General features: G+C 44.5%; 1 protein-coding gene across 18 annotated transcripts; it reads left to right on the forward strand.

Moving 5' to 3' along the window:
- The first annotated feature begins 358 nt into the window (after positions 1 to 358).
- Positions 359 to 13,457, forward strand: LOC117645853. 18 transcript variants are annotated; one of them, XM_034386336.1, is made up of 7 exons: positions 359 to 410; positions 5,404 to 5,567; positions 6,377 to 6,507; positions 7,395 to 7,573; positions 8,556 to 8,839; positions 10,181 to 10,339; positions 13,224 to 13,457. In XM_034386336.1, exons 1-7 carry the CDS (start codon positions 392 to 394, stop codon positions 13,401 to 13,403), a joined length of 1,116 nt encoding a protein of 371 aa, XP_034242227.1. In that variant the 5' UTR covers positions 359 to 391; the 3' UTR covers positions 13,404 to 13,457. The 18 variants fall into 18 exon arrangements, with proteins under 18 accessions (XP_034242227.1, XP_034242225.1, XP_034242233.1 ...); XM_034386334.1 differs by lacking the exon at positions 359 to 410 and adding an exon at positions 1,710 to 1,778; XM_034386342.1 differs by lacking the exon at positions 359 to 410 and adding an exon at positions 2,660 to 2,837.
- The last annotated feature ends 404 nt before the right edge of the window (positions 13,458 to 13,861 follow it).

Raw genomic sequence — 13,861 nt, forward strand, 5'->3', positions numbered from 1 at the left:
ATGGCCGCATAATCACCCTGTTTCAAATGCATAAAGGTGCAAAATTTGGTCGCATAATAAGAGGTTTTTAAATGCATAATTTTCCTATCTCTACCGAAGGACTGCAGGGCGACCAACGTTCACTTTTGCGAAAATCGCCCTTGGTCGTCTTGCAGCTGTCTTGGCCACACTCTGTGACTTGCATAAATTGTGGAACCACTTGATAGTGAGTTATGACCGCCTCGGGCAATTTATTCAAACGCCAGAACAGCGCTGCAGGGCTGCCAGCACTGACTTTTGCGAAAATCGCCTTTTGGTCGTCTTGGTCACACTCTGTGACTTGCATAGTTCCCATAAATGCATGCTTGGCAAGTAAACACTGACTACTGCATGCTTGGCAACGTACAAGTCAATGCTGCGCATGTGCATTGGTAAGTCTGTCCTTGCCAATGCTAAGGATGCATTCACAAAAAAAAACCCAAAACTCACTCATAGCTCACTTTCAATTGGCTCAACAATTTATGCAAGTCACACAGTGTGGCAGAGACAGCTGCAAGACGACCAAAAGGCGGTTTTCCCCATAAGTGAATGTTGGCAGCGCTGTTTTGGCGCTTGCATAAATTGCTCGGGGCGGTCATAACTCACAGTCAAGTGGTTCCTTAATTTATGCAAGTCACAGAGTGTGGCCAGGACAGATCCAAGGCGACGAAAATGGCATTTTCCGCATAAGTGAATGTTGGCAGCCCTGCAGCGCTGTTCTGGCGCTTGCATAAATTGCCCGAGGCGGTCATAACTCACTATCGAGAGGTTCCTTAATTTAAGCAAGTCACAGAGTGTGGCCAGGACAGATCCAAGGCGACGAAAATGGCATTTTCCGCAATTGTGAATGTTGGCAGCCCTGGAGCGCTGTTCTGGCGCTTGCATAAATTGTCCGAGGCGGTCATAACTCACTATGAAGTGGTTCCACAATTTATGCAAGTCACAGAGAGTGACCAAGACAGCTGCAAGACTACCAAAAGGCGATTTTCGCAAAGGTGAATGTTGGCAGCCCTGCAGCGCTGTTCTGGCGTTTGCATAAACTGCCCGAGGCGGTCACAACTCACTATCAAATGGTTCCACAATTTATGCAAGTCACAGAGTGTGACCAAGACAGCTCCCAGACGACCAAAAGGCGAATTGCAAGATTGAATGTTGGCAGCCCTGTAGCGCTGTTCTGGCGCTTGCATAAATTGCCCGAGGTGGCCCTGAGTTACTTTCTAGGGGTTTCCAATTTATGCAAGTCACAGAGTGTGACCAAGACAGCTCCAAGACGACCAAAAGGCGATTTTCGCAAAAGTGAATGTTGGCAGCCCTGCAGCGCTGTTCTGGCGCTTGCATAAATTGCCCGAGGCGGTCATAACTCACTTTCAAGTGGTTCCACAATTTATGCAAGTCACAGAGTGTGGCCAGGACAGATCCAAGGCGACGAAAATGGCCTTTTTCCGCATAAGTGAAAGTTGGCAGCCCTGCAGCGTCCTTCTGGCGCTTGCATAAATTGCCCGAGGTGGTCCTGAGTTACTTTTAAGTGGTTCCACAATTTATGCAAGTTACAGAGTGTGGCCAGGACAGATCCAAGGCGACCAAAATGGCATTTTCCGCATAAGTGAATGTTGGCAGCCCTGCAGCGCTGTTCTGGCGCTTGCATAAATTGCCCGAGGCGGTCATAACTCACTATCAAGTGGTTCCACAATTTATGCAAGTCACAGAGTGTGGCCATGACAGCTGCAAGACGACCAAAGGCGATTTTCGCAAAAGTGAATGTTGGTAGCCCTGCAGCGTCCTTCTTGTACTTGCATAAATTGTCTAAGGGGGTCCTGACTCAATTTCAAGGGGTCCTAGAATTTATGCAACGACGAATGGCGTTTTTGGTTGGTTTTTATGTTTATATAGTCGGTTCTGCTAAGCTGAGATTTTTTGGCCAAAACTTTTTTCGAGGACAAACTTGTCTTTTTCTCTAGGTTATGTTCCAATTACAGCTAGAAAAAAGACAAGGTTGTCCTCGAAAAAAGTTTTGAGGCACCATGTTAAAAAGGCGTTCCAAGAGGTGCTGATCAAAAGTAGATAGCTAAAAAAAAGTATTTTTTCTGGACCCAAAACCACCTAAGCCCAGTGGTAAAATGACCCAAAACTTAAATTGTTCACAGTTCCTCTAATAATTGCCTGACATGGCTGAAATTTTGTGGGGGTGTTTACCTATGGGTAGGCACCATTTAAGACAAAGAAGAGTGAAATCGCCGATGGTCTACTTCAAACGGCTCTGATATGCTCAAATCTTCAGTAAAAATGGTGAAATTGAGCAACTTAGAGAGCCCGTAGCATCCAAACCCGACGTCGTAGAGCCTCGTTCGACACGGCATTCGAAAGAGCGCATTTTTTTGAGTATCTGAGACCCATTTGGGTACTTTTTTGGATCTCGGTTTGCGAGAACCCATCTAGTCCCAAACCCTCGAAAACAGCTGTTTTTGGGGTGTTTAGACCCGCACCAAAGCCTCAGGGGGTGTCGGATTTCGTCCAAGTGTCTTTTCGGCAGTTCGTATACATACAAGGAACTGATAAAACACCACAAGCGCCCGCTCCTAGGATGTCGCCGACCAAGTGGTTTTTTTTGCCTGGAGCTTCTCACTTGGAAGTGTGATTGGCCTATGAGGAGTTCGACGCTTTGAAGCGTGGACCTCGCAGCTTGGTCTACGTTTCCTAGCGTGGACCATTCGTGGTCCACGATTCCTAGCGTGTACCATTCGTGGCCCACGCTTCCTAGCATGGACCTGGTCCACTCTTAGATTAGCAGTAGCAGTGTGGCAAAGAAAATTAGTTTGTACGTATGTATGCTCTAAATACTTCGTAAGGTTTTAAGGGGTGGAGCTGTCCACGTTTGGTTTCACTGTGCAGCACCACTTACTTGATTCATATGCCGATACGCTAATTTGCCATCAGTTGTTTAGTTAATCTGTTGAAAATTCTTGAGTTCAGCTGGGTTGCGGATGCCTGCTTTCAAATTTGGATGAACGAGACTTTCAATTGGTGCCAAGTACAATCCTCCTAGGGTGTACTCAAAACGCTCCTTTCCGAAGCAGCGGATGAAATAACTCACATCTGTCGTTCGAAACAGAAGCCAAACCAAATGTTTCAGTTCAACGTGCAGTCAATGCCGAATCAAAATTAATCTGGGAAGAGAAATGTCAAACCTTGTTCCTTCTTCATCGTTCATCGTTCTGGAATATAGATCGAGTCGCATGCCAGTGCAACTTGCCACCAAACAGCGCTCTTTCCGCGCAGATCAACAGTTCACTATTTTCCTATCTCACTCCTGCGTAACTTCACAATACATTCGAAGGTCAGAAGAATCGAGAGGCAAAGTCTCGCCACGGTTTGGCCACGCTGTGAGAAAAAGTTACGTTTTTCTCCGTTAATTTTTTCACAGGATTTACCGTGCTTGGAACTACGGCGTTTACCGTAGTTTGGACACTGCATTGTAAAGATGTGACCATGGATTTTATTCCAAGGAGATTGAGTTAGTTTTCGAAATCGTACAGATTGACTTTGCTGTAATGGGTGTCTCTCAACCAGTGCACTGTACGAGGTACGGTGAACGCTGTACGTCCAGGTACGATAGACGCTGTACTTGGAAGTACGGTAAATAAATCCTTGTTAATAAATCAACGGTTTGACTACCGTAACTTTTTCTCACAGTGAGACCATAACGTCCCAACAAATTTGGTCAGGCAAAAATGAACGTGACCACTGTCGACTTTTGAGGTCATTCGGTCCATGCGCCCTCAACCAACCGTGGTGGTGCGCACAAAAAGTCGCCAGTTCGTGCAAATTTTGGCGTGACCTCTTCGTCTCGCAAAGTCTTTCCATTTACAGTCAACTCCCGTTAGCTGACCACCCTTGACCATTCGATAGTTGGCACGGAGTCATCCCCACCACCTCGGCCCGGGCAGCGCGGCCAGGCCCAGCCCGGCCGAGGGTCTGGCCGGTCGGCGAGGGATTACCGGCGGCTTAATCCCCTCGCTTGTCGTGTACTATTCCAGTAGAAATATTGTAACTTTTTCTGTTCATTTTTCTAACAATCTTTTAAAATAAATGCATTGGTGAGTTAAGGGGAGGTTCTGGTGAAAATCTTGCCATTTTCCAAATGGATCCTACAGTCATAATTTGTTCGGAATATAAAATTTTTCATTGGGGAGACTAAAATTTGACTTTTGAAGGCACATGCCAGGCTGTAAACCCAGTCGAAGAGTCTTTTTGAGCCTGTAGAGGCTGTATCTTAAAAAATCTCCTTGCGCATACTATTTTGTCGTAAAAGGTTGACCTTGAAATTTTTCACTTCTTCGACTCATTTTCAAAAGATTCCGGCATGCATAGCTCGAAACTTCCATTATATTATTAATTATTAGCTTTTTAAGCTGAAAAGTCCCCAAAATTTGTCTATTTTGTACATTTTTGATCAATTTTAGTGAAATGCTTGGTTAGAAAGCTTGCGAATAAAAATGCAATTCACATTTTGAGATGGGCATGCCGGCATTTTAAAAAAATGAATCGAAGAAGTGAAAAATGTCTAAGCCAACCTTTTACGACAAAATAGTATGCGCAAGAAGATTTTTAAAGTTATAGCCTAAATGGGACAAAAAGGCTCTGCGACTGGTTTCAGGGCATAGAATGTGCTTCCCCAATGAAAAATTTTAATAAATACTTGATAAGACATCAAATTTTTAACAAATTTTCACAGTGGGACCTATTTAGGAGAAAATAGCATTTTCACCAGAACCTCCCCTTAAAAAGACACAGGTTTAAAAAAAACCGCACCCCAAAATTCGAATTTTTACCATAACGATCGGCATGTCCCGCCGGTCAGCTAACGGAGGCCACTGGTCCAGGCGTATGCATCACGGGAATGACAGATTTTCGTTGGATTTTGTTTTTGACTTTTTGACGAGTTGCGGAGTCTTCAATTATTTTATCACAGTCAAGAACAAAATGCAACGCAAATCTGTCATTCCGTGATGCATACGCCCGGACCAGTGGCCTCCGTTAGCTGACCACCGGCGCAACATGCCGACCGTTATGGTAAAAATTCGAATTTTGGGGTGCGGTTTTTTTTAAACCTGTGTCTTTTTAACTCATCTATGCATTGATTTTAAAAGATCGTTAGAAAAATGAACAGAAAAAAAGGTTTAATATTTCTACTGGAATAGTACACGACAAGCGAGGGGATTAAGCCGCCGGTAATCCCTCGCCGACCGGCCAGACCCTCGGCCGGGCTGGGCCTGGCCTACCTGCCCGGGCCTCTCGTTAGTTGTCCAACGCGCCTCCCGGTTGCCCTGCCAGCTAACGGGAGTCGACTGTAATTTGCAGTGTAATAGTGTCTCGCATTTTCTCCAGGGATGACTATGGCCGAGGATGGAGCTTGGACGAAAGCTTTGTCGTGTCCGCTCACGTGGGATACCCCTGAGATGACCTGCATGTCGCTGCCCCTCAGCACTGCCGGTGGAGTGGCCGACGAACTGGACTCACTGCCAACGCCCTGGCACCGCCTAGTGGACATGGTATGATGAACTTTTACTCGTGAGTGTGTGTGCGTGTGTGTGCGCGCGCGCGCGCGCGGTTGTATCACATTATGACTCCTTTCAAAATTGCAAGATGGTGAAGACGCGTGAACATTCCGGCGTGTACGGGAAATACAACCCGTGGACTACCCCTTCGGTGCCCACGCTTAACTGTTTTTGCATTTAGAATTTTAGCAACGGTGCAACGGTGCCGTCTTAGAGTGTGCACAGCACAGTGGACTTGTTCACTGGTTGTATTATTTTCCACTGACGCCGGAATTTTCATTCGTATCCTTAACTATCTTGCAATTTTGAAAAGAGTCACACCATGAGAAAATTACCTTTAATGTCAGATTTCAAATTTTTGAATTCCACATTCTAAGTGAAAAGATTGTCTGGAAAATTATTTCATAACTTATGTTTGTATTTTTGGGTCCTGAAACATTATTATTTTTTCCTGATCTTCACTGATTATAATGTTTTGATCGTCAGTCAAGAAGCGACAAAAGTTGTTCTCAGGTTCTACGAAACAGTGCCTCACTCGGCAGAGGCTGAGTACACTGTGAGAAAAAAGTACGGAAAAAGTACGGAACATGTCTGGTCAATAATTTGCCTGGACCGTCCGTACTTGCCAACTACGGAACGTTCCGTACTCTTTTTCCGTACCCATTTACATGGGTTCATATGGAGCAAGTACGGAACGTTCCGTACTTTTCTCCGTACCTCCGTACTATACTTTTCTGTACCATTTCCGTACAAAAGTACGGAATTTTTTTCAGTGTATCTTGATGTTGACGAGTTGGTTCCAGATTACCCTGGCCTACTCGTACCTGACCGAGGGAAGGGAAACTGACGGCGTCGCACTCCTCAGGAACTGTTATATGATGCTGTTGCCTCAGCCCTTCTGTCAGCATGACTGTGCTATCATCGGGGAATACCGGTAAGTTTCGAGACAGCTTGGAGTTTAGTAGTCGACCTTTATCTCACAAGCTAACAGCTAACATACACACTAAACTTCTTACGGATTCATCTATCTGTATTACGGACATTTTTGTGCAATTGCAATTACGGATAGATTTTGCTTGTAATACGGATGAAATCCGTAATCCGTATTACAAAGAGTTTTTCGTCTGTACCTTACGGATATTTTCGTCTGTATGTTACGGACACGAAAACCTTTGTATTACGGATGAAATCATCCGTATTACAAACAAAATCCATCCGTAATTGCAATTGCACAAAAATGTCCGTATTGCGGATACATGATGTCCGTAAGGAGTCTTCAGTGTAGACACAGTCTAAGAAATTAAATCCAAATAATATTTGCAATGATGATGGCCCATGTTATGCAGTTGCACGTTGGCCATCGCCCAGTCTCGTACTTTTATAAGCCGACAAATATGTTTCTTGGACGATATGTTACGGGTAAATTAAGATGCCTCGTTGGAAAAACGTAGCCCCGACTTTTCTAGAATTTCAAAATCTCCTAATTCTCTATTGAATTAATTTCCAGAAGGCATAACACCCGAAAAATCTTTTTAAAACACGAATCCCCCGGAAATTCCCGAAGAAGCTTCCGATCGCACTGGCGGCACTTTCCAATTTACTGTTACAGTGTTATCCATTCTAAAAGACGATTTTGCACGCTTGATGCAACTTAATTACCTGAATATACGTTTTTTAACATGAAAATTTTAATGCAGGGGTATGCGGCAATGTTATTACCTATAAGTGAACCGGTGTCTAAACGAATGAATTCCCAAGCGGTGATTTGAATTCACGTAAGGTCGCAAAGCATTCACGTGCCCCATCTTATTGTTCCTGCAGCATGGCTTTACGGCACATCCTAGATTCGTTCTGGGCAATGGTTGAGTGGCACCGAGCCCCGTCGACTACTGCCCTTTTGAGAGACTTCGTGAAAACGATTACGCCCTTCAACGAGCTGAGCCCCGCCCTGCAGGCCGCGATCCACGCCGTCCGCGGCGCAGTCAGCCGGCTGCAGCGCGGTAAGCATGCACAACGATCGAGCGACCCTACAGCCGGGGCAGGATGCCAAAACTCTTAAAACGCGTTTCAACTCCGGAGTCGAACTGAGCGTGTGACCCCACCAATGGATTCCTCGTTCGGAGAGCAATCCGTTGGTGGGGTCACACGCTCGGTTCGAGTCGGTTCGAGTCCCATGTAGCGACTTAGCTCAAAACGCGTCAAGAATTTTGGCCGGGGGTTATAGGTTTCTCCTTGCACACTCTAAATGTTCTACAGTGAAGATTTTCCATATTGTGGTGAAAATGTTCCATATTATGGTGGTGCAGCTGACTTCGTAACATACCATTGAGAATTCACTATACCTTATAGAGATTTTGACGAATTTCGTTGGTATTATGGAGAAAATCTCCACCATATTATGTTGGTGCAGCCTTTCACCGTAAGAAATTTACAGTGCAGTGCTTGCACCTCTTTGGTCTGCAACGCACATACGGAGAAAGAGCACTGTAACTCTCTCATGCCAGGAACGTGACGTCACGTTGAAACGAATGTGACAAAATGTCACGTTCGTTTGAGCATTGTGTCACATTCGTTTGAATGTGAACAAGCTGATTTTTGGCGGATTCACTAAACCAATGTGACACAATGCTCAAACGAACGTGACACTTTGTCACGTTCGTTTCAACGTGATGTCACGTTCCTGGAATGAGAGTGAAGTCTCACGGAGGGTACTGTAAGTGGCATGGAGAATATTGATAAGAGGTTACGGAAAATGTTGGATTTTGGGTACGGAGGATGGTCAAAAAATTTACAGCCTTGAGCAGAATCGCTTCTTTAAAAATTTACGAAGAAATGCTGCGTATTATGAACAATTATGATGCATAATCCGGAGCGTTGCTTCATAATACGAAGCGATTCTACAACGCCGTCATTTTCTACGTGAAGCAAATGCTTTGTAGGCTTTTTTTTTAGTGCAGTGAGTGTACCCGCTATGTCCCGCAGAAATCTCTCTCGCCTGCGTGGCGCGGAGCCTCGAGCTCAACGACCGGGAGGGGGAGTGGCACTCCATGGGCGGCAGGCTCGCCGCGACCTGGGCGGTCAAGGTGCAGCACTTGAGGACGGCCCACCGGCTGCGGCCGGGGCCGCACACCGGGCTCGCCCTGGCCACGGAGCTGGCCATGAAGCCCAAGGGCAGGGCCGAGGCGCGGCAGCTCCTGGAGGAGGCCTTGCGACGCTACCCCGACCACCCGCACGTGCTCACCAACGCCGGCGACGTCCTCATCCAGGTGAGTACCGGAGTACCGTCTTGCGGAGACCCTCTGGGAAGACAACGCAATCTTAAAAGCCTATGAAGCATTTGCTTCATAGCTTAGCTTCGTAACTACAAAGGAAATGAAGGCATTGTAGAATTGCTTCGTATTGTGAAGAAATGCTTCGTATTACGAAGGATTTTGCTTCATAATACGAAGCATTTCTTCGTAGATTTTACAATGCCTTCATTTTCTTTGTATTACGAAGCGACTCTTCGTAAAGTTTTTACACTGTTAAAAATTATGTTGTAATTTAGCAGTAAATATGTTGCTAATTTTCTTAATGATCAAAGTTGTTTTCAAATGACTTTCGTTGTTTACTAACGAGTTGCGTCGTTCGTCCACAAGATGTTTGTAAACCGGTAGACAGCCTTATTTGCATCAATTTTTATTGCCGATTAGGTCACAGACCTAGTAGAGTCCCGGTTACCCCGCAGTAACCACTTCTTAGATTGTCCGGGTTGTTTGTACGCAGCAAAATATTGTTTTGAAACAGCATAAGTCATAAAAATAATTAGCAACGAATTCGTCGTTTTAAAACAAGCAAACTTGTTCATAAACAACAGCGTTGTCGAGGTTCTTAATTGTGTTGTTGTTTTAAAACAACAATTTTTAACAGTGTACTGTGCGGTGTACTCACTCATGTGTGGACCAGAACGCGCAGTGATTTACCCTTGTTTCAATGCCGCATGCTAAGGTAAGCTTCACTCCAAGTGTGTGCGGCGCACTCTGGAGGCAAATAAACAACTCGAAACGTGTCCATCGATTTTCAGTCTAAGGGGGGAATAACTTACAAAATTTTGTACACTGGTAAAACTAAAGCGTTGTACTACTACCCTCTGTTTTCAAGCGTTATCAGTTTACGCTTGAAGTCGAGCGTAACAGCCTCATCCGCCAAGATTCCCTCTCTCTAAATGCATGGGGGAATTTCCAGAGAATACTTTTTTTTAAGCGTAACGTCTTCAAGCGTAACTCTTGCTTGACTCAAGCATAGAGTTACGCTTAAGTTTTGCCAGTGTACACCATTATTTCAAGTTCAAGTCATTCCGACATCATTTCAATGTTACACGGTAAAGACGGTACCTGGTTTTCCCAGGAAGCCTATGGTACATACTGTAGAGGCATAGGCGATTTCCAGGGAATTCCTGGGAAAACCAGGAACCGTTTTCACCGTGTATTTTAAGGGCATTTCAACGTTATTTCTCCGTTATCTCGACGTAACTTCTCGATATTTCAAGGGAAACGAACTCTAAAATTCCAGTTGTTCCCCCCTCGGCGATTCAGCTCTATAAAATGCGGTTTTGCCGTGCCTGCCAGATTCGCGGCCTGACGAAGACTACCGTGGCCGAGGCAGAGCGACTTCTCGGCCGCTGCAAGGCCATCACTGGAGACAAGAGTTACCTGCACCTCAGGCTGGCTGGCTTGTGCCGACGGCAGGGTGGACGCAGCGAGGAGGCGACGCGACACTACGAGGAGGTAGGGATGATGCTGTTAACTCCATTCTCACGAACGCGCCGTCTCATTCCCAGATTTAAAGCGCACACTGGTAGCCAACGAATGTGACGTTATATTCGTTGGAGTGTTAATTTTGCTACGTTCGTTTGAATATGATGTCACATTCGTTTGAACGTGACTCGGCCGTTAAAGGTGTCGCATTCGTTTGAACGTTGTGGATTGACATTCAAACGAATGTAGCATCATATTCAAACGAACGTGACAAAATTCACATTCGAACGAATATGACGTCACATTCGTTGATTACCAGTTCAGTGCACTGCGAATCCAAATGTGTGACAGGCATGCATAAGGTAACACGGGACACGGATTTGTTCCACGTTATCTGGTGCACGTCTGTTCCCCCACACTGAGATTCCAAACGCTATGAGTATAGCACGTATGGTGCAATGCAGCTGAGATCTCGCACCATACGTGCAATGCGTCCCGAAAATGCCCTACACTGTTAAAAAATGGTTGTACAGAAACAATCAGATGAGTGAAAATTTAGTCGTTCCAAAACATAGAATTTCATCATGAACCAAAGCGAAACAAATGTTGTTGACTCAAGTCAGCGACAATTTGTCGTTGAAGAACAATATTCTTGTTATCACCCTTAACGATACAATTTGTGTGGAAACAACATCTTTTGCAATTATCTGCTCAATGAAAGCGAATTATGAAAATTTATCTATTTTGTTCGCCAAGTCATAGTTAAATTACTATTTATAAAAAAGAACCATGCAAAATAAATTTAGCGACAAAAGTTCTCCATGAGTACTTGTCGCAGACATAACAAAATCTTCGACTAACAATACTTGTCGTTGACTTACAACATTTGTTGTTGGTCAACGACTTGTTTTTGAAAGTGGACTGTTGATGTGTTATTACAAGTTAGACGTTGTGAAATTATCCTTTAGTTCCTGTACGACTATGGTTTAACAAGCTATTCCTTCCACAACAAATCTTGTTGTTAAAAAAATTAGCGACAAATGTGTGGCTAAGTTACTACAAAATTTTTATCAGTGTATGCTAATGCATGGGCATGGGAAGGCATTGCACTTCATGTGCAATGCTTTTGCATTGCACCAATTGACGCTATATTCATAGCGTTTGGATTCTGTGTCGCTCTAGAGTTCCTATCTAAGGGAGAGTGGGGTAATTCCGGACACGGGGTAATTCCGGACACTTCGATTTTCACTGGGTTTGAGTGAAGATAACTCAAAAGCCCGCCTAACAGAGGAAGATAATCAGTTAAAAATGATAATTCCAAATCGCCAAGGTAGGAGGTCAAACCGTCTGGCTGTGGTCGCTTCACGAAATTTGAGTACCATCAAAAATAGGCAAAAGCTGCATCTTTCCCTCATATTTCCATGTACTTATCGTACCTTACCGTCAAGTTCAGTCCCAAGACTAAAATTTTATCATATTATATGGTCATTGGACTTTACTTTGGCGTTTCGGGAGTGCTCGTATGGCTCGCCGTTTTCTTACAATTGAACATCAAAGGTTTTCACTACATGTGGGGTAAATCCGGACAAGAAGTGTTATTTTCTTCAATTTCCCGCATAATGTTAAGGTAGGGGGCTCAAAATTGTGGACATGCATCCCCACCGTTCAGAAGGATAAAGAAAGAACGAAAAATAGCATTGCAGCTATGTTTAAGAGCTTTACTCAAGACAGTGTTGTCCATTTAGGGGTTTTGATAGAAACTATTCCTTATAATATGCTTTGAGTAATAATCAAACACTTCAGTTCGCAGCAAATGTCCTTGTACGCCTTCTAAAAGGAAGCCTCACGTCAAAACAAGCGAAAGTAAGCTCGAGTAGTGTCAAATTTAAAGGTCGTCCGGAATTGCCCCATAGGTCGTCCGGAATTACCCCAACTGAGAAATTTCCCGACACTTGAGAGCCTTGGTGTTAGGCGCTAAAATTGCCCTACGTGCATGAAAATTGCCCTTAGGTAATCTTCCCCAAAGGTAAAGTGGGGATTACATTACTTCTGTGAATGCATTTGACCCAATGACGCATACTTTAAGCTTTAAAGACCAGTGCAGGCTGGGGAATTCCGACACTTCAGCTTTTGTTAGGCGCCAACTCCTACCGTATCAACGGTTCCTGGTTTTTCCCAACTTTACTCCCTGTAAACATTTACCCCTATTCTACTAAAACCAGGGTCCTTAACTCTACCCCTTTTTGGCATCTAACGTGGACCATAAGGTTCCTGGTTTTACCCGAACTTGTAAACAATTCCCTTTTCAATAGGGTACGTTATTTTCCTCAAGGTCTCGAATTTGTTTCCTGAATTTTAAAATTTTGCAAAAGGTTTTTTTTCATTTAAGTGTGGTTTCCCTTTAAAGTGTACCCTTAACGTTAGAACATTGTCTTATGTTACGTTATGAAAGCAGTGTTAGTTAAAAGTTAAGTTAAGGATCCCTGTCTACTATAGGCTTCCTGGGAAAAGCAGGAGCCGGTTTTACCGTGTGGAGAACTCGAGTGGAGGCCGTGGATCCACGGCCTCAATGAGAATTAGAAACCAAGGGGAAATAACTGCAGTCAAAGTTGTTCATCAAACATGGGAAATTCACTATAATTCCCTGAAATTCATCAAAATTTATTTAAATTCATCGAAATTCTTCTCAAAATTCAGTAGTTTTAGCCTGAAATTCATCGAATTGGTACACTGTGAACTTCACAGTGATTTCCCCCTGCTGGTAACTCAGGCACTTCCAGGTGCGGAGACTCAAATTTCCACGGCTCCTCGCCTGCCTCTTGGTTTCACAGTGTTTTCGCGCCTGACTTACAGTCAGACAATTTCAAGGAATTTTAGTGAATTCAACATGTTTGACGTTCTGCCGTGCTTGCAGGCCATTCGCCTCAACCCGGCCGACGCGGCGATGATCCGCCTGTACCACCTGCCCAACTCGCCGTGCGACACGTGCGGCCGCGTCTGCAGCGACGGCAACGAGGGCGGCGAGATCCGGTGCCACCACGAGCGGCTCGCGCGCGTCTACCAGCACACCCTCACCTCCAACACTTATGCTTGAACGTCTTTGAAGTTACTTGTGCGAATTAAAGTTTGAAAGAACACTGTTGAACAATTCAGAGTTGTATTCAGCCTTCAAGCAATCCTCATCCAGTTGCAGTTTGCATCGAGACAACCAGTTTTGTTCTCCACTGTTAAAAAAAATCTGAAAATTCAGACCACTTTTGTCAGACTTGGTGGTCTGAATCTATTTTTCAGACTTGTTTCAGACTGCTTGTCTGAAAATTTTGCCTTCCGGTATGAAAATTGCGACCTTATCGTCTCAGAACCTGAATTCAGACCAGCGCAGTCTGAAAATTTAGATGGTTAAGTCTGAAAATTCAGACCAACCCAAGATTTCGTTTGTCCGCTAGATGGCGCGCATGTTGTGGAACATACCTACTTCTGTTTAAAAGGCTTCTAATGTGAAAATATAGTAGTTGAAAAGTTCCAAATTGACAGGACTTAATCGGCCATATG

Source organism: Thrips palmi, unplaced genomic scaffold (assembly GCF_012932325.1).
Source record: "Thrips palmi isolate BJ-2018 unplaced genomic scaffold, TpBJ-2018v1 HiC_scaffold_19, whole genome shotgun sequence".
Lineage (NCBI taxonomy): Eukaryota > Metazoa > Arthropoda > Insecta > Thysanoptera > Thripidae > Thrips > Thrips palmi.